The 24,581-nt window shown below is 45.5% G+C and overlaps 1 protein-coding gene across 1 annotated transcript; it reads left to right on the forward strand.

Annotated features, from left to right (window-relative positions):
• Positions 1 to 17,856: 17,856 nt before the first annotated feature.
• On the forward strand, positions 17,857 to 22,379 carry LOC119330239 (E3 ubiquitin-protein ligase GW2-like). Its single transcript, XM_037603353.1, has 8 exons — positions 17,857 to 18,365; positions 18,497 to 18,548; positions 18,651 to 18,696; positions 18,854 to 18,935; positions 19,032 to 19,188; positions 19,278 to 19,371; positions 20,576 to 20,642; positions 21,452 to 22,379. Exons 1-8 carry the CDS (start codon positions 18,168 to 18,170, stop codon positions 22,013 to 22,015), a joined length of 1,260 nt encoding a protein of 419 aa, XP_037459250.1. The 5' UTR covers positions 17,857 to 18,167; the 3' UTR covers positions 22,016 to 22,379.
• Positions 22,380 to 24,581: the final 2,202 nt, after the last annotated feature.

Raw genomic sequence — 24,581 nt, forward strand, 5'->3', positions numbered from 1 at the left:
GAAAGTGGAACCCTCAAAATGCTAAGGACAAAGGATTGGCTCAAGCTCAAAAGCTCAAGACTCTTCATTTTATATTTTAGTGATCCGAGATCACATTGAGTCTTTAGGAAAAGCCAATACTATCAAGGAGGGATGAGGTGTTGCTTAATGAGCCTCTTGCTTCATGTGCTTAGTGATATGCTCCAAAACCCTCAACTACTTTCCCATATCCACATATGACCTAAACCCTAAGCCAAACTCGGTCCTACCTATTCTTCCTATCCGGCGCCATCGAGTTTCACTTGTCATAAGCCACTGCCAAACCCTAGCAATTCGGTTCTACCGATAGGGATCTCGGTCTCACCGAGATGGGATTGCAAACTCTCTGTTTCCCTTTCGTAACTTTTCGGTCTCACCGAAAGAGCGAATCGGTCCCACCGAGATTGCAATGTAAATTCAGTGTTTCCTTTTTGTAACTTTTCGGTCTCACCGAAAGAGCAAATCGGTCCCACCGAGTTTGCCTGACCAACTCTCTGGTTAGCTAATTACCAAAATCGGTCTCACCGAGTTTGTGTAATCGGTCTCACCGAGATTACGTTATGCCCAAACCCTAACCATATCGGTCCTACCGAGTTGCATGTCAGTCCCACCGAAAATCTCTAACGGTCACTAGGTTTACCTTTTCGGTCCGACCGAGTTTGTTGATTTGGTCCCACCGAGATTGGAAAACTGTGTGTAACGGTTGGATTTTGTGTGGAGGCTATATATACCCCTCCACCTCCTCTTCATTCGTGGAGAGAGCCATCAGAACACATACACAATTCCAACTCATATGTTCTGAGAGAGAACCACCTACTCATGTGTTGAGACCAAGATATTCCATTCCTACCATATGAATCTTGATCTCTAGCCTTCCCAAGTTGCTTTCCACTCAAATCTTCTTTCCTCCAGATCCAAATCCTATGAGAGAGAGTTGAGTGTTGGGGAGACTATCATTTGAAGCACAAGAGCAAGGAGTTCATTACCTACACACCATTTGTTACTTCTTGGAGAGTGGTGTCTCCTAGATTGGCTAGGTGTCACTTGGGAGCCTCCGACAAGATTGTGGAGTTGAACCAAGGAGTTTGTAAGGGCAAGGAGATCGCCTACTTCGTGAAGATCTACCGCTAGTGAGGCAAGTCCTGTGTGGGCGATGGCCATGGTGGGATAGACAAGGTTGCTTCTTCGTGGACCCTTTGTGGGTGGTTGCTTCTTCGTGGACCCTTCGTGGGTGGAGCCCTTTGTGGACTCGCGCAACCGTTACCCTTTGTGGGTGGAGCCCTTTGTGGACTCGCGCAACCGTTACCCTTCATGGGTTGAAGTCTCCATCAACGTGGATGTAGGATAGCACCACCTATCCGAACCATGGGAAAAACATCCGTGTCTCCAATTGCGTTTGAATTCTCCAAACCCTTCCCTTTACATTCTTGCAAGTTGCATGCTTTACTTTCCGCTGCCAATATACTCTTTGCATGCTTGCTTGAATGGTGTGATGATTGCTTGACTTGTCCTACAATAGCTAAAATCTGCCAAGACCTAAAATTGGGAAAAGGTTAAGTTTTTATTTGGTCAAGTAGTCTAATCACCCCCCCTCTAGACATACTTTCGATCCTACAAGTGGTATCGGAGCTTTGGTCTCCATTTGCTTTGATCTCCATAGCTTTTGGTGGTCATAGCCTTGGTTTCACAACCTAGGAGAGTATGGCGTCTAGCGAGGGAAATTATCACCGTAGAGGTCCTTACTTTGATGGTACTAATTTTGCTAGTTGGAAGCATAAAATGAAAATGCATATTCTTGGACATAACCCCGCCGTTTGGGCTATTGTGTGTGTTGGTTTGCAAGGTGACTTCTTTGATGGGAAAGAACCAAACCGTGAAGCTACCGCGGATGAGTTGAAGATGTTGCAATACAATGCTCAAGCTTGTGATATTCTCTTCAACGGATTGTGCCCCGAAGAATTCAACAAAATCAGCCGTCTTGAGAATGCAAAGGAAATTTGGGACACTTTGATTGATATGCCCGAAGGTACCGACTCCATCAAGGAATCCAAGTTGGATGTGCTTCAAAGTCAACTTGACAAGTTCAAAATGAAGGATGGTGAAGGTTCGGAGCACCTGACCTGAACTTCGGGCGCTTGAGCTTGAGGTGGGGGAAGGATTCGATTGAGCACGGGAGGGAAAAATAAAAGCCTGATCCCTTTATAAAGAGGGCGAATATCAAGCGTCCTCTCCGTGTCCGTTTGGACTTGCCTATAATCTAGGAATCCTAGAAGCGGTTGGGTTACCCACGCCCGTATTGATGAGAATCCCGGAATAATGGGACATGATCTCTGCTTTAATAAGACGTGCCAAGGAAACTGCCTCGCATAACGCGCTGAGATGGGACAGTAAAACGGTTCGAATAAAGGCTTGGTCGTGGTGTGATGTCACAGTACAGAATACGTCAGCAGATTAGATTTGTGTAAATATTATTCTCTCTATGGCAATATGTGGAAACTTATTTTGCAGAGCCGGACACTATCTTTGTGTTCAAAATCTTCTATGAAGTACTTGGAGGAGGAACCCGCCTTGCAATGTCAAAGACAATACGCGCGCCGGATTCGTCGTGATTGAAGCCTGGTTCAGGGGCTACTGAGGGAGTCCTGGATTAGGGGGTGTTCGGATAGCCGGACTATACCTTCAGCCGGACTCCAGGGCTATGAAGATACAAGATTGAAGACTCCGTCTCGTGTCCGGAAGGGACTTTCCTTGGCGTGGAAGACAAGCTTGGCGATACGGATATTCAGATCTCCTACCATTGTAACCGACTCTATGTAACCCTATCCGGTGTCTATATAAACCGGAGGTTTTAGTCCGTAGGACAACATACACATCAACAATCATACCATAGACTAGCTTCTAGGGTTTAGCCTCTCTGATCTCGTGGTAGATCTACTCTTGTACTACCCATATCATCAATATTAATCGAGCAGGACGTAGGGTTTTACCTCCATCGAGAGGGCCCGAACCTGGGTAAAACTTCGTGTCCCTTGCCTCATGTTACCATCCGGCCTAGACGCACAGTTTGGGACCCCCTACCCGAGATCCGCCGGTTTTGACACCGACACAAACCTTTGTGAAGGAGGGAGAGAGTGCCTCCGAGGAGAAGAAGAAGAACATTGCAAAGGGCGGCAATGTCAAGAAGGGCAATGCCACCCCTCCCAACAAAGCCGGCGATTTTAATCCTTCTTATGTGTTATGCCGTGCTAGTGATGGGCATGTTTATGCCAAATTTGTTGGTTCTCCTCATGAATACATTGAATGGTCTATTTGGGTTCCAAAGACCCTTGTTACTAACATCAAAGGACCCATTACAAAATGGGTACCTAAAACCAAGCATTGATCTCTTGTAGGTGTTTGCTTCCGGTGGGGGATCATGGTTGCTCGATAGCGGAGCTACAAATCATATGACCGGAAGCAAGGACTTTGTGGTGGACGTGCACAAGGTTCCATCTATGCCCACCAATGTCGAGTGGGGTGACGCCTCATCTTCTAAGGTATTGGGACTTGGCAAGGTGGTCATCTCTCATGATCTCACGATCGAGAAGGTCATGCTTGTTGAGTCCCTTGCATACAATTTACTTTCCGTTCGTCAACTTGCAATCATGGGCTTTGCCACTTTCTTTGATATCGATACCGTGGCCCTCTTGTGGAGCAAGACTCTTAAAGTAGCCTTTGTTGGGCATGTCGAGAACGGTCTATATGTGATTAGCTTTTCGGAGCGACCCACTAAGACCGCGACGTGCCTACATCACCCATTCTTGGAAGCTTACGAAAGGGGGTAAGCACTCATAGACAATTAGCAAATTATTGTGAGCATCACGCATTTGTCTCTTGTGTGGAACCCCACAAGGTCTATGAGGCGCTAGAAGATCCTGATTGGCTCAATGCCATGCATGAAGAACTCAACAACTTCGAGCGCAACAAAGTGTGGAGATTGGTGCCAAGACCGACGGGGAACCACAATGTCATCGGAACCAAGTGGATATTTAAGAACAATCAAGATGCCCATGGGATTATCATTCGCAACAAGGCTCGTTTGGTAGCACAAGGCTACTCCCAAGTCGAGGGTATCGACTACGGTGAAACCTTTGCTCCCGTTGCTCGTCTTGAATCAATTCGCATGTTGATTGCCTATGCTTCTCATCATAACTTTAAGTTACAACAAATGAATGTGAAGAGTGCTTTTCTTAATGGTCCCATTAATGAATTGGTTTATGTCAAGCAACCCCCCGGGTTCGAGGATCCCTACTTTCCCGATCATGTGTATCAACTCGATAAGGCACTCTATGGCCTTAAACAAGCCCCACGTGCGTGGTATGACCACCTTACCGAGTTGTTACAAGACCGTGGTTTCGAAGTTGGGCTAATCGACCCCACTCTTTTTACTAAGAAGGTCAAAGGGGAGTTGTTTGTGTGCCAATTATATGTTGATGATATTATCTTTGATTCCCCTAACAAAGCTTTCAATGAGGAATTTGCCGCTCTCATGACCTCAAAGTTCGAGATGTCTTCCATGGGAGAGTTGAAGTTCTTTCTACGGTTCGAAGTGAAGCAAAGAAGAGAAGGAACCTTCATCAATCAAGCCAAATATACTCAAGACATGCTCAAAAGATTCAAGCTAAGTGATGTCAAGCCGGCTTCCACTCCCATGCCCACCAAGTGCCAACTTGACATAGATCCCAATGGTAAAGTGGTGGATCAAAAGGTATATCGCTCCATGATAGGTTCCTTGCTTTACCTTTGTGCATCTAGACCGGATATCATGTTGAGTGTGGGAATTTGTGCACGTTTTCAAGCCGCACCTAAGGAAAGTCACTATGTGGCGGTCAAACGGATCTTTCGATATTTGGCTCATACCCCAAACTTTGGCCTATGGTACCCAAGAGGAGCAAACTTCAAGCTTGTAGGGTCTTCGGATTCCGATTGGGCGGGAGACAAAGTGGATAGGAAGTCCACTTTCGGAGGGTGCCAATTTCTTGGTTGCTCTTTGGTAAGTTGGTCTTCCAAAAAGCAAAGTTGTGTGTCTCTCTCGTCCACCGAAGCGGAGTATGTGGCGGCCGGTAGTTGTTGTGCACAACTCTTATGGATGAGGCAAACTTTAAAGGATTACGGTGTCATTTGTGACAAAGTGCCTCTTTGGTATGACAATGAAAGTGCCATCAAGATCTCTCTCAACCCGGTGCAACACTTCAAGACGAAGCATATTGAGATTCGGTATCACTTCATCCGGGATCACATTAGGCGAGGAGAGATCAAGCTCAATTATGTCAACACTCATGATAACCTTGCAGATATCTTCACGAAGCCCTTGGATGAAGCAAGATTTCGCGAGTTAAGGCATGAGCTAAATATCATTGATTCGAGCAATATTGCTTGAACCCTTGCACACCCCACCATACTCAACGTGTTGTCCTATTTAGATGTAGGCATGGACATAGGGGGAGTGATGTTCTCTCAATGAACTCTCCCTCCCCCCATTATGCATAAATCGATCAAGTCTTTCACATTAGCCATGTTTGATGGTACTTGTGCTTCAAAGACGAGTTTTGGTCATGGACCCAAGGATAATTCTTCACGGTGCCATACCAATTGACTCAAACATAGGTGGCTACGGCCACCGCCCTCTCTTTGGAGAGGTGGTATCTCGTGGTTGTTTCGTTTGTCGTGTGCCTTTCTGGCTTTGTGTGTTGCGTGGTCTTGTGGTGTCGTGTTGGCTCGGAGTGTTTGTGCAAAGATCCAGTTTTTCGTGTGCTCGAAACATGCATCTTTTTGAGCTCACGGTACTACCGCGTCTGGCCGCGGTACTACCGCTTTGGGAGGCACGGTACTACCGCGCCACAGCACGGTACTACCGCTCGGGTGCGGTACTTCGGAAGTACCGCGCCGGGCGGTACTACCGCGTCCGGGCACGGTACTACCGCGTCATCGAGGGAGCGTGGGGGTTATGACTCGGGCAGGGGAGTTCAAACTCCCCATACCCATTCATTTGTCTCTCTTCCCACGTCTCTCTCTCTCTCGCTCAAGAACGGCGCCGGAGGCCCTCGCCGGATCTCCGTCTCCGGCCACTCTCCTCGGATTTCGGCCCGTGGGATCGTTCCCCACCACTTCCTATTGCCATGGACCAAGGTTTTTCCCCAAATCCCTCTTTTTCTTGGCTGTTCTCTTGCTTCTAGGTTTTTGGGGAGAAACTTGTTGTTCTTGATATTTTAGGCAAAATCTATGCAAGAGTAGGATGTAGGAGAGTCGTGATGCGTAGGAATCATACTTGATATGCTGTCTTGTGGTAGCTTTGTCCAACCGTAGTACCGCCGTGGTTTCGCGGGCTTTTCTCAGATTTGAACCTGTTCAGAACTGACGCGGTGCGGTACTACCGTGTTTGATGTGCGGTACTACGGCTCTTGCGGTACTACTGCCCGTCAGGTGCGGTACTACCGTACTAGCTCGTGCATACTACCGCTCAATAGACGCGGTACTACCGTGCTAGCCGAGGCGCTAAGGTCGTACTACCGCTCCTAGACCCGGTACTACCGTGACCTTGCATGGTACTACCGCATCTAAGAGCAGTACTACTATCTTAGCTTCGCAGCACTTGGCAGTACTATCGTAGGGATCAAATCTCTCTCTAGGCATTTATCATGTGTGCTTTCTGCTTGTTTCTCTTGCTTTGTTGTGGTCTTTGCATTAATCCCTCTTGGTTGTTGTGGGTGTTTTGCGTTTTGTGTCTCAGGTGGTGGCTCTCGCCGTTCCAATCCCAGTCGTGACACTGGCTTCAAGCATCTGCGCAACCCCCAAGATGAAGCCCCAGAGGGCTCCAATGCCCCCAAGCGCAATGTCAAGACCACTGCCAGCAAGCAAAAGGAACCTGCTAAGGGCATGGACGAGATTTCTGTCTCTGAGTATGTCGAACGCCGGAGGATCAATCCCTATATGACTCATCGGGCTGTGCTCAGAGGCACTGAGATGTTCTGGAACAAGCAACAGGTTCTCATCTATCTGGATGTGATCAAGAGCAAGCAAAATACCTTCGTGGATGTCAAGTGGATAGACATGCATCACATGCGGAAGGACAAGTTTCGTGACTATTTTGGAGAGGCTCTGGACTTGGTGGAGCAGTTTGCTATTGAGCCGGTGATCTCTTTTCACCATGACTATGACCCTGAGCTCATCTGTCAGTTCTTTGCCTCAGTGCACTTTCATCCCGGGGAGGAGCGGAGGATGACCTGGATGACCAATGGCTGTCAGCTGTCTGCCACATGGAAAGAGTTCATGGATCTACTGCACATTCCTGATGACGGGCTTCACACCCCCGTTGGTGTTCGCCCCCATGCCAACTCTGAGTCTGCCAACAAGAACCTGCTTCAGCCTTTCCTTGTTGAAAAGGTGCTCCCCAATGGCAAGTCAACTTGGGTGTTAAACTCCTTTCTGGATATCATGCATCGCATCTTCCGCAATACTCTGTTCCCATGCATTGGCGACAAGGACAGGGTCCATGCATATCTAGTGGACATGTTGCTCCTGTGTGCAGAGGCACGCTCTTCTCAGACCCAGGCACTTGATGTCTCATACATCATGTGGTGTGAGCTTCGGTTTGCGGTGTTCACTCGCAAGGTACCTATCTATGGACCGTACCTGTTTCTGCTGCTCTCCACCACTTGGGAGAAGATGTACCCGGGTGATGAGTTCCTTGCTCCAGACTGGATTAGCCATGAGTCCATCAGCCTCCGCGTCAAGCCCAACTGGGCCAACACCACTACCCGTGCTGAGGCCTCTTCTGCTAGGAGGGCTGCTGGTGAGGAGGAGGCTGCTGCTGAGAATGTTGCTGAGGACCGTGCTGCTAGGTCCACCACTCCTTCCTCTGAGCCGTCATGGGCCAAGAAGCTAAAGGACAAGATGAAGACTCTCTTCTGCATGCAGGCCAAGGGACAGTACAGGGCTCACATGGCAGACAAGGAGAGTCGCCGCCATGACAAGAAGGTTATGAGGCTCTTTGGAGAGGATGTGTCTGGCAGGTCTGAGGACGTCATCACACCTGAGGCTGCCTGGATGTCAAAGCAGGGATACAAGTGGACCAATTCAGAGGATGACTTCGAGGAGACTATCCCCACCGCTGAGTCTGACGAGGAGCACGAGGAGCAGTGGGACGACTTCTCTGCCTGAGCCACCCCGTGTGCGTAGGTGTCCTATCTGCCTTTTTGGCGTCTCGATGCCAAAGGGGGAGAGAGTGTAGGGATTTGCGTTGTGTCGTGCTTGGTGCGTTTATTTGCTTTGTCTTTTGGACCTCGTTTGTGCTTGTTCGCTTTGTGTGCTCTTGTTTGGTTTGTGCTTTCGAGTCCTTTCCTCATATGGTGTAAGACATATGCACTTTATCTATCATAGTTAACTTATGTGTGTGCTATCTTATCTAGTGATAGATATGCCTTGTCTCTATAATATAGGGGGAGCTTTGATCCTAGTATTCGTGTGCCGTGCAATCCAAAGCACTCTTCTAGATGGCACACATCTAGGGGGAGCCCATCTATATTCTAGAGAGGAGGGGTTTGCATTTACTTAATTTTATTTTCCTTGTGCAAATCCCGTATTGTCATCAATCCACCAAAAAGGGGGAGATTGTAAAGGCATATTTATCCCTAAGTGTTTTGGTGATTGATGACAACGCATTTGCGGACTAATCGTGTGCCTTGAGTATTCCAGACACTTCATTGCTAGGCACAAGACGATTGGGTGCCCCTCGAAGACTGATGAAGACGGCGTCTTTTCTACGTTTCTTTTTGGTGGATTTGAGTCGTAGGAAAGCCGTACTATTAAGAGGGGGTCCGCGTTGGAAAGGTTTGGGTGGAATCATCACATACACGTCTCCTTCTTGTCCCCTCCTTTTTCCTTGGAGCTTCCTCCGTTTTCTTGCCTCCCTTGTCTGGCTGCTGTGGTTGGTTGAGGTAGTACTGCTCCCAGGAAAACGGTAGTACCGTAGGCATCCGCGGTAGTACCGCACGGTGGCGCGGTAGTACCGCAGGTGCCCACGATAGTACCGCTCCCCTGGAGCCGCACTACCGCTGTCCACCAGGCTAGTGTCGCCCCTTTGCGGTAGTAGGGGCGGATGTAATTTTTTTACATCCGCACCTACCGCAGTAGTACCGTTTTCGCCGAGCGGTAGTACCGCGCTATGCAGTCAGGCAGTAGTACCGCCCCTCGGCAGTACTACTGTGTCGGGTTTTTGCTACTTCCATTTCTTTGCGGTAGTAGGCCCGAAAGTTCCCTTTCCCCTGGCTGGGGTTTTTTGCCTTGCGGTAGTACCGCATGGGGGCGCGGTAGTACCGCGCGTGCGGAAGTACCGCCCCCAGCTCATGCGCGTTTGTTTATCTTTTCTGTTGCTGGGGTTGCGGCAGTGCCGTGGGTCGGTACAGTAGTACCGCACAGCCGTGCGGTAGTACCGCTTGGTTGCAAGCAGTAGTACCGCGCGGCCTTGCGGTAGTACCGCTGGCCAGGCGCGGTAGTACCGCTGGCCGCGGGCTGGTTGGTGGGTAACGGTTGGATCCTTTTCCCACACTATATAAGGGGTCCCCTTCTTCCCCGTTGACGCACCTCTTCCACCCCCAAGCTCCATTATTGCTCTAAGCTCCATTTTCGCCCGATCTCACTCCCTAGCCGACCAAACTTGTTGATTTGCTCGGGAGTGGTTGAGAAGGCCTCGATCTACACTTCCACCAAGAGATATTTGATTCCCCCCACTAATCCCTTGCAGATCTTTTTACTCTTGGGTGTTTGAGCATCCTAGACGGTTGAGGTCACCGCGAAGCCATAGTCCATTGTGGTGAAGCTTCGTGGTGTCGTTGGGAGCCTCCAATTGAGTTGTGGAGATTGCCCCAACCTAGTTTGTAAAGGTTCGGTCGCCGCCTCCAACGGCACCAATAGTGGAATCACGGCATCTCGCATTGTGTGAGGGCGTGAGGAGAATACGGTGGCCCTAGTGGCTTCTTGGGGAGCAATGTGCCTCCACACCGCTCCAACGGAGACGTACTTCCTCTTAAAGGGAAGGAACTTCGGCAACACATCCTCGTCTCCACCGTCTCCACTCTTGGTTATCTCGTGCCTTTACTTGTGCAAGCTTATTTGTTTCATATATCTTGCTTGCTTGTGTTCCTATCCTTGTTGCATCATATAGGTTGCTCACCTAGTTGCATATCTAGACAACCTACTTTGATGCAAAGTTTAAATTGTTAAAGAAAAATTAAAAATTGTTAGTTGCCTATTCACCCCCCCCCCCTCCCTCTAGTCAACCATATCGATCCTTTCACTAGTCTACGACTTCATAGTAGTGGGAGTTTTCTTGAGATGATGATGTGCGCTCAACTTTTTCTTTTGCTGGGAGATGATGTGTGCTCAACTAACCTGCAAAACTGGTATTTTTCTGTTTTATTCCTACCAAATGGATTTATATGGTTTTGTTAATTTTTTTAGCAGTAGCTCCTTCCATGTAGAAATACAAGTGGCCATCAATAAACGCCCTTATAAGGGGAACCTCATAGAGAAGAAAAGAGAATAATTCATACAAATCGAGATGGACCGACCCATTAGCAGGGACCAGCAGTTGGGTTCAATGGTTTTAATTTTATTTTATTTATTTATTGGCATGCTTCTCTGTTTATTTTGGTGGTGTTTTCTGTTTTTTTACTCTGTTATATTCATGAAGATTTTTGTATTGATGTTATCATTTTCCAAAATCATTATTTATATAATTGATGTTCTTAAATAATTGATTAATTTTCCAGAAATTATAAATAAAAAAAATTGGGCGAGGTAGCTTATTTGGGCCAGCCCAGCCGCGCATATTGAGTTCCTCTCTCGCTCTTGACATGAGGACAGTCCACGGAGCGGGCAGCGCTTTATCACACTCTTTATCCGAGATGGACCCCGCACCCCCTTGCCTGAAGCACTTCGTTAACATGAGAACCAAATTAAAAATACATATGACTTCTTATATTGGACTATGTATAGTTGTAAGGATATGTATTGAATATAAGTAGGATAATTAAATGGTAAACATTTTCTCATGCATGTTTGAATGTTGTGGTGGGTCTTTCCTGAAACATGATTGCATATTGAGGTGGACCATATCCTATTCATAATTTTATTGTGAGGTAGCATGCTTGAATATTTAAATAAATAAGTTAGTGAGGATGACTCTCTTAGAGGTGGATCTTATCTCATTCATAATCATAGTGGGGATGATTCTCTTAGGTATATAGGATAGTCGGCACAACGAGAAGGAGCACTGACTTTTTTTCAATTATATTTCCTTACATTTCTGAAATGAAAAAAAATGAAAATAGCTTCTCATGTGTTTAAAAAATGTTCATGCAACTTTTAGAAGATGTTAATAGCATTACAAAGGTGTTGGTGACTTTTCGAAAAAATGTTCAAACATTTCAAAAAACAGTTTGTTTTATTTTAAAATATGACCCGATTTAAAAAGAATGTTCGCCCCATTCATAAAAACGTTCATGATATCTTAAATATGTTATACAATGTAAGAAAAATGTTATGATAAGTTTTAAACATGTATTTTAAAATTTCAAAATATATTGAAAGAAAATAATAAATAATAATAATAAAACAGACAAAAAGCGCAAAAAACTAGCCCACAAAAATTCAAAAAAAGAGGAAAGGAAAAAAGGAAACCAGTAAAAAAGGAAACAAAACGAAAAACAAAAAAAGGTAAAGAAACACAATAAGAACCACAAACACAAAAGAGAAATCACACAAAAATCAGCCATAGAAGTTCTGCTGAAAACCTCTCCCTCTGGACCCATATTGCCCAGCATAGACGACGACCATCCCAGTCATGGGACGTGATATATCTCGCTCAGAGCCAGACAACAGAACGTCTCACGTCATGCATTCCCAGAATCTGCCGACCCAGTTAGGTTCTTCCTCGCGCCCACGATTTTTTACTTTCGCGTTTGCGTCCAAAATTGTAAATAAATATATTATAAAAATAATTAATAAAATATTTGAAAAATGTTAACCAAGCAATTGAAAAAAATTAAATGGGTATAGAGAAAATGTCTCTCATGTACACCAACAATGTATTTTAAAAAGTTAATCCAAGCATTTGAAAAAAAATGTTAAATGAGTATTTCAAAATAACTAATCAAGCATTTGAAAAATGTTAAATCTGTATAACAAATACTGATCATGTATTATAAAAATGTTAAGATGTTAAAAACATATTTTAAAAATGTTAATCAAGCATTTAAAAAAATGTTGATCAGGTATTTGAAAAAGTTAAACCAGCATTTGAAAATGTTAAATATATATAGAAAACATATTAACCATGTATCAAAAAAATGTTAATATTGTATTTCAAAAAATATTAAACAAGCATTTGCAAAATGTTAAATGTGTGTCGAAAACAATGTTTACAAAGTATTAAAATGTTAATTTTTATATGAAAAATCATTATTCAAGCATTTGAAAATTGTTGAAATGTCTATAGAAGAATGTTGACCATGTATTTAAAAATATTAATCTTGTACTTAGAAATGTTAACCAAGCATACGAAAAAAGTTTAAATTGTGCATAAAAAAATGTTGTCCGTGTACTAGAGAAATGTTAAACTTGTACTTTAAACATTTTAACCACACATTTAAAATAATTAAACCGTATACAGACAAAATGTTGACCGTGTACTAAAAAAATTAAACTTGAATATGAAAAATTTAAACAAGTATTAGAAAAGTGTTCTCGACCTACACAAAAAATCTAGAATGAAAAGTAAAGGAAAGAAAGTACAACGAGAAAACCATAAAACAAAGAAAACAGAAGAAAAAGGAAACGGAAAAGGGAAATCTAAGAAATAAGTGCAAATAAAATGAAAAACAATGAAAACCGATAAAGAAGCCGATGGAAATCAACCAAAAAAACTAAAGAAAACTAATAAAGAAAAAAGAAAAAAAGAAATTAGAAAACCAAAGCAACCAATGAAAAGTATGGAAACGTTGATAAAACAACAAAGAATCAAAGAAAAATCGGTGAAAATGAGAAAGAAACAAACAAAACCGAAGAAAAAGAAAGAAGCAATGAAATTTGTTCTCTTGGAGAGGAATTGGTGAATTATGCACTCGGTGTATCAAGATGATGTACAATAAAACAAAGAAGCAATGAAATTTGTTTCAGCGGCCAAAAATGAAATGAATTTGACAAAAAAAAAACTACTCCATTACATTTAGGAGATCGGTTAGATCTGATAAAAACTACTCCCTCCGTTCCTAAATAATTGTCTTTCTAGAGGTTTCAACAAGTGACTACATACGGAGCAAAATGAGTGAATCTACATTTTAAAATATGTCTATATACATCCGTATGTGGTAACCATTTGAAATCTTTAGAAAGACAAATATTTAAGAACGGAGGGAGTAGTAAAGTATAAATAGTCCACTAAATTACTCGGCCGAATGCTCTCTAGTTTTTAAATGATCCGTTAGAGATGCTCTGGTATCGCTCCTAGAACGAAGAAGAAATCGTCCCAGATGCATTCCACGGGCGAGAGAAGATTATAGGAAGCGGCGCGACGACAGACGATGTGGTGACCATGCAGGTAGGATGTAGGCATGTAGTGATAGTACTCCCTTCGTTTCAAATTACCCGTCGCGAAAATGAATGTATCTAGAATTAAAATACATCTAGATACATACATACTTGCGACAAGTAATTCGAAGCGGAAGGAGGTAGTACTGAGCATGCCCACACGCGCCAGCCTCGCACGGAGAAACATACTTGTAGCATAAGACTGCAGCTTAGTCCGGTCCATTCCCGTGAATGCCTACGCTAAAAACGTATAGTACAACCATACATGAACAGCTAGTGGTGCCTTTGGTCAGAACCAACAGCAGTACGTGTACGTTTCTATTTCAAAACAGTTATATACTCTACGTAGCAGTCGTACAAGCAAGCGTAAACAAGTGAACAAATTAGATACTACTGTGCGAGACATGACGCTGGATCGGGAGGAGCTTCGGCCGCACGCATCCACGTCCGCCCACGCAACCGAAAAGAAGCAGCACGACAGAGAACGGGGAACAGCTACTAAAAAAAGCTGGGCGGTTTGGCTGGCGGTTAAGTAAGTTAACCGGAACTGCTGCCACTAGACGATAAACCCCCGACGGAGCGAGCGGGCCGGTGAGGTGACCCACCCACCCGTCCAAATCATTTCGCAACTCCCAGTCACTCACCCAGCAGCAGCAGGTGAGCACACAACTCTCCGGTGGAACGGAGGTGGAAGGAAAGGAACCTCCTCGTTGTACGCTTCCAATCATCGCGCCGCCTGTTGCCGAATCAGCTGGTGTTGCTGTGCCGGAGATACCCCTGCGGCGAGGTGGTGCGGCCCCACCTGCATCGACCAAGGTTCATGCCCGGGACATGTCCGTCGATATGGATAGAGGAGCCAGCTATTTAATCGGAGTCATCAAAACTTCCATTATTGATCCGACCTCCTCCGTTTGACATGAATACCTACATCAATACAAATTTATGCATACGTGTTCATAGTCTTGCAAACGTATGCAATCACAACCAAAAAGTATTAGACATTCAATAAGTTTTTACATCTACCCGATCCCAAAAAGTTAATAGCCAGGTTGCTCATGTCAAAGATGTATTTCTTCGGCTTTCATTCTGTCCGTTGTCCGTGGCATAGACTCACTCTTCGGGGCCCTCCATTTTGCCCAAAGTGCTTCAACAATACCTTCAAGTCCTCCAAAGCGACCTTGATCTCAAAATTCTTCTCTTGAAGCTTGAGCTTCTTCTCTGCATCTCTATGAATTTGCTAAACATGCCCGGCATCTTTGACTCCTTAAATAGCATCATAGCCCTTGTCACATGCCTTCTCCTTCTTCATCATGATATCCTCGAATTTATCCATCATCTTGCCAGTGCCAATCGATCCCCCTTCTCCTTCTCCTACTCCCACTTCCTCCCTTGGTTCCTAATCACCTTCTTTGCCCGAGCAAACCCTTCTTGTGTGGTTGGAACGGTTGGATCATCACCTTTATCTTCATTGGCTGTGGCGGTCTTGATGGTATTGGCAAGAGCGGCGAGCTACTTGCTTTGCCCATTCAACTTCATCCAAGAACGCATAAAGATGAAGTGCATGTTCTTCGTCTTGTAGTATAATGCGCATGCACGCCCTGGGCTAGCAAAGGAAGACAACGGATGATCAACAAGTTGCGGCATTGAGTAGATCAATGAAACGGCTAACACATAGATCAACAGGCCACAACATTTACAAGGTCTTATTGTTGCGCCACTTGGTTATCAGTATTGCACTTGTTTGTATGTGACGCAATACTTGTTGAGATGCCCTTGACTGGTGTACCATCGGTTGTCGAACTCGAGCTACATGAGGGATTAGCATGCACTGGCCGCCGGACTAGAAGGAGGATGCATATACGTGGTCTCTCCTTGAAAAACTCGAGTGAGGCCATGAATCACGACACACTTCATATCGCTCCCCATAGGATCCATTGTTAGATATGTATACTTCTTTGTACTAGTAAATGCGCATGTGCAATGCACGTTAATATTTAGGCAATATATTAATTACACGCGGATATTATGTATGCTATTATTTGTGTGCTAATTTTATGATTAGTGTAAAATTTGTATAATATTAATTGCACGTTGAACGCTCGCCATTAAAGCAGTTTAGACCGTTGGATTGACTTAGTTTGATGGCCGAGATCAGTTGGATCTATCTATTTTAGGTCTTTTTATATTGATGATATAGATATAAATTTGTCAAAAAACTGACTTAGATCCCTACACATTTAGACGCCCAGATAACAGGAGCTCCTGCGATCAGGAGCCAAAACACCATCCTGCTATTTGGATCGCAATAGCTAGCGAGCGTTCCCCAGGAAGCATGGCATTTGTTAATGGTTTTTTGTGTCAAAATTTATGCTGCGGGGGCATGACAATTTCTTCACGCGAACACGGCAAAATTTGAGAAATTGACATGTGTAGGTGACGAAATTGCCATGCTCACACGGTGCGGCGACCATGCACGCTGGAACACATCCGCCTTCGCTCCACCAGAAAAAGCTAGCACAAAGAACAATGGCAACTACTGCTAGTACGAAATAAAGCCGTGCGGTCTGGCAGTTAACAACATCTTTAGCAGATACCTTAAAACTCCAACGAACTGCGTTTTATGAGATGGGCCAAAAAAAAAAAAACCGGCTCAATCAAATCCGCTAAAAAGGTCCGCTAAAAAGGTCTCGGCCTGTAAGATTTTATAGGAGGCACGTAAACTGCCCTCGTTTGCTCCATATATGCGGGCACCAGTGATTTTTAGGGTTCCCGTCCCACAAATTCCCCACCCCCTCCGCCGCGTAGCTCCTCCCTCCGACGTTAAATCCCTCCTCCTCCGGCCACCTTTTCCTTCGCATTTCTTCGTCGGATCTTGCCGGAGATGTCGTCCGCGGGTTTCGGGCGTGGCGGCAGCTAGGGTTTCGGCCATGGCAAGTTCAGGTGCCGCGGGGATCTCAGCCGCGGTGGGTTCGCCGGTTTACAAGCGACGCAACAACGACGAGGCCGGCAGCTCCTCCCTCCGCCCTCCCGTGTCGGACAAGCAGAGGGAGGCGACGCGTCCCCGCAGTGCTGGCTCGCGGGCGTGGGTGAGTTTCTGGCGTCTCGGGAGGCTCTTCGACCCGTCCCTCTAGCGGCTCCGGGCGACCGAGACTGCGTGGTGGCAAGCAAGGGAGGCCGCCGCAGTTGCGACCGCACGCATGCCGAAGCTCTGGGAGGAGTACCAACTCCAACAGATCCGGTGCGGCAGCCTGGTGTGGTACTCCAGCAGCAGACCAGGGTGTGGTACCTTGATCCACCACATCCTCCACAGCAATGAGCCGCCGCCACGCGAGGACGGCTCCGACGACGAGTAGATCTATGCTAGCGTGTTTAATATCGGTAGTGTGTAACTTCGGCGAGATGTTTCAGCGTGAACTAGTATGTTCATATTTGCATGATCTATTCCGGCTGTGCGCCCGACGTCCTGTAAAAAATTGTTTACGGATACCGTAAACGATTTTTCAGGGAATGGCGGGATCCTGAGTTAACCGAAAACTGCTAAGGCTGGTCGTAATGATAGTATCATAACTAATATCATGCATGTCAACTAGATATTTTTTATGAGGTGTCATAGAATAAAATGAAAAAAAGAGCGTTGAGTATCATATCATAATATCGTATCATAATAAATGCTATGCTAATATGCGTTATGCATGGTAATAAATAAAGTAGCACATGATACTAATATACTCCCTCCGTTCCCAAATACTTGTCTTTCTAGACATTTCAAATGGTTACAACATACGAATGTATGTAGTCATATTTTAGAATGTAGATTCACTCATTTTACTTCGTATGTAGTCATTTGTTAAAATATCTAAAAGGACAAATATTTAGAAACGAAGGGAGTATAATACTATGCATTAGGGAGATGATATCATACACTTAGTATCATGTGCATGATACTAATATATGATACTCCGGTTACAACCAGCCTATCTGCAGAGCGAGAGCGGGCTGGTGAGCGACCCACCCGTCAAAATCAAAATCTTAATCAAACCCCAACCCTCGGTCACCCACGCGGCATCGGCAGCCGGTGCAGCACACAACTCTCCCGGCGCGACGCGACCCGGCTTGATTATCAATCAATCGCTTGCGGGGTTTAACAAGACACGAAGGGATTAGCAGCAGCAGCAGAGAGAGACGCGCAAGTCTCAGAGACAGATAGAGTCATAGATAGAGAGAGATGTTGTGTACGTAGCCAGGAACCCAATCCATCCATCCATCCACCCGGATCAGATCATCAGAGAGGGAGAGGGTGGGGAGCGTGGAAGAATCCGCTTTTGGCCTTGGCCGACTGACAAACCCAGCCAGGGAGGAAGATCGTTCGTACCACGACAGGCGACAAATCTTCCCTCCCACTGCCGTCTCTCCTTCCTTCTCTGTCGTCTCCTTCTTTCTTCTTTTACTACTGTATTTATTAGTCCACGGGTCGCCGCCCGGCCGCCTGCCTTGGCTTGGCTTGCTGAGGAGGAGGAGGGGGGATGGGGAACCGGGTGGGGGGGAGGCGGCGGCGCCCGCCGGTGGACGAGCGCTACACGGCGCCGCAGGGGCTCTACCCGCACCCGGACATCGACCTCAAGAAGCTGCGCCGCCTCATCCTCGAGGCCAAGCTCGCGCCCTGCCACCCGGGCGCCGACGACCCCAGGCCAGACCTCGACGAGTGCCCAATCTGCTTCCTGGTCAGTCCTTCCTGCCCCCTTTCCCAATCTCTCCTGAGCTTCTTCTTCCTCTTCTTCCTCCAGTGGATCCATAGATTATAGATAGATGCAGAATTCTGACCAGCGCTTCTCCCCCCCTCCTCCGCCTGCAGTTCTATCCCAGCCTCAACCGGTCCAAGTGCTGCGCCAAGGGGATTTGCACCGGTGAGTCAGCTAGTTTCCCTTGAGAATTATTCCAGACGGATGTCTTCTTCCTTAATTCGCATGGTGTTTGACTTGCTCTGCTTCCTGCCTGCCTGCGTGCAGAGTGCTTCCTCCAGATGAAGTCGCCCGCCTCCTGCCGGCCCACACAGTATCCTACTATCTCACTTCTCATCATCGGTTCTTCCTAGGATAGTACATGCTGTCCAGGGCTGTTTCTTGTTCTGGTGTCACAATCATGTGCACCACACCACACCCGATGGCAAATTCTTGTTTAAGTAGTTGCTGTTCCTTAACTTCTAAATAAGGTGTCCGTACTGCAAGATGCTGAATTACGCAGTGGAGTACCGCGGCGTCAAGACGAAAGAGGAGAAGGGCGTCGAGCAGATTGTGAGTGCCTGTACTAAAACTGTTGTCCAGTGGTGTCGGCTTTCGTCTCTATGCTATTTTTGCTATAATTGGGTGGTGCTGCGAAATCGTGTGTAGGAGGAGCAGAGGGTGATCGAGGCGCAGATCAGGATGCGGCATCAGGAGCTCCAGGACGACGCCGAGCGGCTCAAGAACAAGCAGGTTGCTGCTTCGACCGACGAAGTAACGACCGCGCAAGTTGAATCTTGCGATACCGGTGGCACATCCACCCCAGGTGTGTAGATCGCCATAGGCTATCTGTTTGCCTCCCTGTTTTTTGTTTGTTGCGCAAGTGCTGACTGGCAATGTCCATATTGTTGATAGCTGCAAGCGCTGCCCAAGGCAACGATGTGGTCTCTGGTCAAGTACAGCATTCGGAGCTGCTATTGAAGAATGCTGAACGCTTAAGGCAGTTGCGGTATGTACCGGTTAACAATTTTCTCCTTTCTATCCTGCTCAAATCGTGTGACTATGGTAGCATCAATCAATTGTGGATTGCTTGTGCTCTCTAGATAAAACTCAGTTGAAGTACTGTAATTATCGTTGCTTCATTGGTTTGGACACTCGCTGAAAGTTTTGTGCGCAAGGTAATTAATCCTCAGTTGCACCTAATTGGGGAATTCGATAGCTTACCACCTGTACTTATCTGTAATCAAAGTGTCCTTACTTATTCCCCATTATAAAATGTGACGGCTCACTATATGTAATTTCTGATAGAATTTTGTGCAGTCTCTCCACCTGCTACAATAGTGATGGTCTGCCTTGCAATTAATAAGTAACAGGATGTGTCAGCTAGATACTTATATGTTGTCTTGTTTGTTGTCAAGTAAGGTCTTGGCAGTACCATGGAGGAGACAATATAGCTATCAGTTTCAGATTTCTGTCTGCTCTTTTCTGTAGCAGTTTGTTGAACATCTTCGAGATGCCCTTGGCACCTTGATCATGCTACTCTTTACTTGAAGCTAAATGGTTGTTGTGTGATCAATTAATACACCCAACTCTTGGTGTACCTTAGCTAAGCACTACATATATATGTCTTGCTGCCTTTGACTTTTCTAGAAGGTCTTCAGTTTAATTGTATTAAAACAACATGAGAATCTCTACCTACATATTATGTTCAGTGGATTTCATTACTAGGAAATATAATGATAGGACATCCATCTTGAACTGATAAGAAGATTTGACTATTGTTTGTTTTGAACTCACCCTTATCTGAGGGTTCTCTATGGGAATATCGTGGAAGCATCTATTGCTTGGTAGTCTTTTGTTTCCAGGAAAGGTCTGTTGAGTCAGAAATGTACCTGCTTTAAGGATCAATATATATGGCTTGAAAACAGAATTGTACTGTTTTCACCCGTTCCTTAGGACCTATTAGGCAATAAGTTAATCCCTTCTCTGAGCATTTTAGTTGTTTTGCTTTAGTTTTCATTAGCTCTTTGCCATTTTGAGGAGTTAGAATCGAAGCCATCTAAGCAGTGTTCCCGTCTTAGGAAACCATAAGAAAAGATGTGCTAGTTAAAAGTTAAAAACACACTTGCTGCCATCCTGTTTCCTCGTACTAACTATATTCGTCTATATAGTATTGTTGTAATGTTATTATTGATGAATTCCTTAAAATGCAGGGATAATAATTTCGATATGGATCTTGAAGAAGTTATGCTTATGGAAGCGATTTGGCTTTCTGTGCAAGTATGTTAAGATATTGCTGAATGAGACCTCTTGCCAAACGTATTTTCCAATAACGTTAATCTATATAACTTCTTTTTTTCATTCTTTTCTTAAAGAGCTCATCTGTTATGTCTCAAAAAGGTGTATACAGGGATAGGTCAAATTTTCCTGCCACATCACTTAAAATGAATTTTTAAATGGTAGTTTGTAAGCATGCTGATTGTGTGAATTCTTAATAATACGGCTTACCCATACTAGCTACCTGTTTTGCTGTTTACCATCTCCATCCACATAATAGCTGCTTTTCATTAATCATCATATGTCCTATCATTGGTCATCAGTCGGTTCAGTGTCCTTTTGAGTTACATGTAAATTAACCTAGAACTTGCTTATTCACATAAATATGAATTTGTTGCTCATCACTTGATATGTGAACCTGCATGTGTTACCTCAAAAAATTGTGCATGATGATCATTGTCATGTCTGCGGGTAGCCAGGGTTGGTTGTTTCCATCAGTTGATTTGTAGAGTTTTCAAGGAATAAAATACCATTAGATTGATTCGTAGACACTGCTAATTAACTTAGAACTTGCTTGTTCACATAAATCTAAATTTGCTGCTCAATACTTGATATGTGATGAACCTACTTTAAAAGTTATGCATGCCGATCATTGTCATGTCTGCGGGTAGCCAGGGTAGGTGGCTTCCATCAGTAGAATTGTATAGAGTTTTCAAGGAATAAAAAACCATTAGACTTATTGGTAGACACTGCTTGTCGTATAATGGTGGAAAGGACAGTACTAATCATCTTACTAAAATTACCATGAACAGGATCAGGAAGCCTTAGGAAATCCGGGGAGCATAGGTGCCGTGCCACCAACACTTCCTCTAAGATGCTACGATGCGTCTGGGGCCGCTTCAGCAGAAGCAGCTCCACCTGGTGGATTCGCCTGCGCGGTCGCGGCTCTAGCCGAGCAACAACACATGCTTGGAGACCCTTCGAGCGCAGCCACCTGCCAAACATCAAGACACGACATTCTCAGCAGGTCACAAAGGTCCTTCACAGAGGACCTGAGCATAGCCGGGAGCAGTTCCTCGGCCACCAGGGTCGAGGAACCATCAACCGGCAGAACGCCGCAGGCAAGAGACGGCGCGGATTACTCCAACAACGACGGGTGGTCGGGGGCGGCCGAGGCCAGCACCAGCTGCGCCGGCTCCGACATCACGGTAGAGGCCGGGGCTGCCAGTTTGGCGGCTGCTGCTTCGGATGTGTCGAGCATCGGTTCGGGCAATGTCCCTGATAGCTTTGAGGAGCAGATGATGCTGGCCATGGCGCTCTCGCTGGTCGACGCCCGGGGGGTCGGAGGCTCTCCTCCAGGGCTAGCTTGGCGGTAGCCGCTTTGCCCCCTCCTATTTATTCGCTTCGGCCGGCTGGTGTTGTTCTTCCTAGGTTTCCTCTTGTGTGACATAAAAAAGCATAGGATTTTAGGATGGGGGCGGGTAAACGAAGATTGGCTGTTGGATGGTGTGAAATTGTGAATAGGGACTGGTGGGATAAATCTGCATATTTTTGCAGGTAGTGCTTGGCCATTTCTGTTCTTTTCTTTTTGTTTCTTGTTAAATGTAGAAACTAGGTTGTGTCAGCCTGTGAGGCAGACCTTGTGCCTGCCTGCATAGCTAGATCGTGTGTGCCGTTGACGATGCAGAAATTGTGTAAATGGAGAAAGTGTCTCTCTTCTCACGCTGTGGGTGATCTAAATTACTGTCTGGAGGATAAATTACTCGTGGAGGCCACACGTTACGTCAGTGCTTATTACTACATTTTTGAGGCTGTCAGTGCTTGTTACTGTATCATTCCTGCCATGTGCTGAGCTGAAACCGGAGGTGCAGGCTCCGTGCCATGGCGGAATCCTCATGGCTGGCGCCGCCCGTGTCAGAGCCCATGGAAACTGAGGCGGCCTGTACTACTAGGATGCGGACGGGCTCAGTCAGGCCCGCGCCGTGCAGTTTGGCAGACCAACTGTTCAGCATGGAACGCACACATGACAAGTTCACAACCGATCAGCAGCTGCATTTCTGTCTGCACTGCAACACCAGATCACTGGCATTTGTACCTCGCTCGGGAGAGGACAGCCAGAGCACGCACGTACACGCTGCTGGTGTGTATGCTTTGGGCCAGGCCGGACCTTGCAGTCTGGATTTCTATTCTAGCCCAATCTGCTAGGAGCCACTCCGCATATGAAGGGCGCTGCATAAATTATTTGGGGAGATGCAGATCAATGGAACTTGCTAGCTATATGTGTCAATCATCGGTATGCGTAACCACTATGCGTCTCCCGTTCGAAATGGTTACATCTATAAATATGCATGCATTTGCATATTTATAATCGTGATTCTTTCGAATTGTCCAACGTTATCCATGGACAGCCCGAGTATGTGTAGATTGGGTTCTTTTTCCATATGCTCTGCTCCGGATCCGATGCAGAATTTCGTCAGTGCCTCCCTGTTGTTCTCTGGGTACACATCCTCTCTGCTTATTGCCGAGACATGTATCAAGAGAACAGGCGGGAGGTGCTGCCAAAATTTTGCGTCGGATCCAGAGTAGAGCATGGGAAAATGAACTCAATCTACACATACTCGAGTGGGATTAAGACCTATCTTTACCTATTAGCGTGTAGGTTGCATGGACGTAATAAAACTGACAAACTCCATTAACTGATGGATATGGTTTGCTTAATTATGTATATATTTCTTGTGTGCCCAGTAGGAAGTCAATATGAGTGATCGTGCATGGATGTACACCGGTACACTAGTCAGAAAGTTTGGACCGAGGAATTGTTAACAAAAACCAAGGGGTTTGTTAGAGCCGCATTTGCAAATGGCAAGGAATTAAGCTAGTGCCCCTGTGCCTGTTGCGACAACTATAAAAAGAGGGACAAGCTTGAAATGAGTAAAGACCTACAGAAATTTGGTTTTACGCCTGGTTACACGGTCTGGACATTACATGGTGAGTCTGCCTAACATGCCAGAGCCGAGGTGGTTCGTCGTCGCACCGACGAGCATGGTACCAGGACCGCAGACATGGTGCAAGACTTTGACGATGCTTGTGACTCGGACGAGGAGATGGAGGAATCTGCAAAGGCCTTCACTGAAATGTTGGAGTCCTCAAAACATCCTCTCCATGAGCACACTGAGCTTTGTCAGCTGGATGCCATCTCATAAATAATGGCTTTGAAGGCTCAATTCAACTTGGGCAGAGAATGCTACGATGCGATGATGACAATATTCGGAAGATTTCTACCCAAAGGCCATGTGCTACCTCCATACCTATACCAGTCAGACAAAATCCTTCGTGCTCTTAAGATGCCCTATGAGAAGATACATGCCTGTGAGAAAGGATGTGTCTTATTTAGGCTTCAGTATGAGGACTTGAACTATTTATATTTCCTTATGTCATGATAAATGTCTGTTATTCATGCTAGAATTGTATTAACCGAAAACTTAGTACATGTTTGAATACATAGACAAACAAAGTGTCACTAGTTTGCCTCTACTTGACTAGCTCGTTGAATCAATGATGGTTATGTTTCCTGACCATAGACATGAGTTGTCATTTGATTAACGGGATCACATCATTAGAGAATGATGTGATTGACTTGACCCATCCGTTAGCTTAGCACGATGATCTTTTAGTTTGTTGCTGTTGTTTTCTCCATAACTATACATGTTCCTATGACTATGAGATCATGCAACTCCCGAATACCGGAGGAACACTTTGTGTGCTACCAAACATCACAACGTAACTGGGTGATTATAAAGGTGTTGTACAAGTGTCTCCGATGGTATTTGTTGAGTTGGCATGGATCAAGATTGGGATTTGTCACTTTGATTGTCGGAGATGTATCTCTGGGCCCTCTCGGTAATGTACATCACTATAAGCCTTGCAAGCAATGTAGCTAAC

This window comes from Triticum dicoccoides, chromosome 7A (assembly GCF_002162155.2).
Source record: "Triticum dicoccoides isolate Atlit2015 ecotype Zavitan chromosome 7A, WEW_v2.0, whole genome shotgun sequence".
NCBI lineage: Eukaryota > Viridiplantae > Streptophyta > Magnoliopsida > Poales > Poaceae > Triticum > Triticum dicoccoides.

What these genes read in the sequence shown, in the direction of transcription:
- LOC119330239 (XM_037603353.1), top strand. Translation starts at nt 18,168, where the DNA reads ATGGGGAACCGGGTGGGGGGGAGGCGGCGGCGCCCGCCGGTGGACGAG. An exon ending in AGTGCCCAATCTGCTTCCTG is followed by an intron (nt 18,366 to 18,496) that starts GTCAGTCCTTCC and finishes CTCCGCCTGCAG; the next exon opens with TTCTATCCCAGCCTCAACCG. An exon ending in GCCTCCTGCCGGCCCACACA is followed by an intron (nt 18,697 to 18,853) that starts GTATCCTACTAT and finishes CTTCTAAATAAG; the next exon opens with GTGTCCGTACTGCAAGATGC.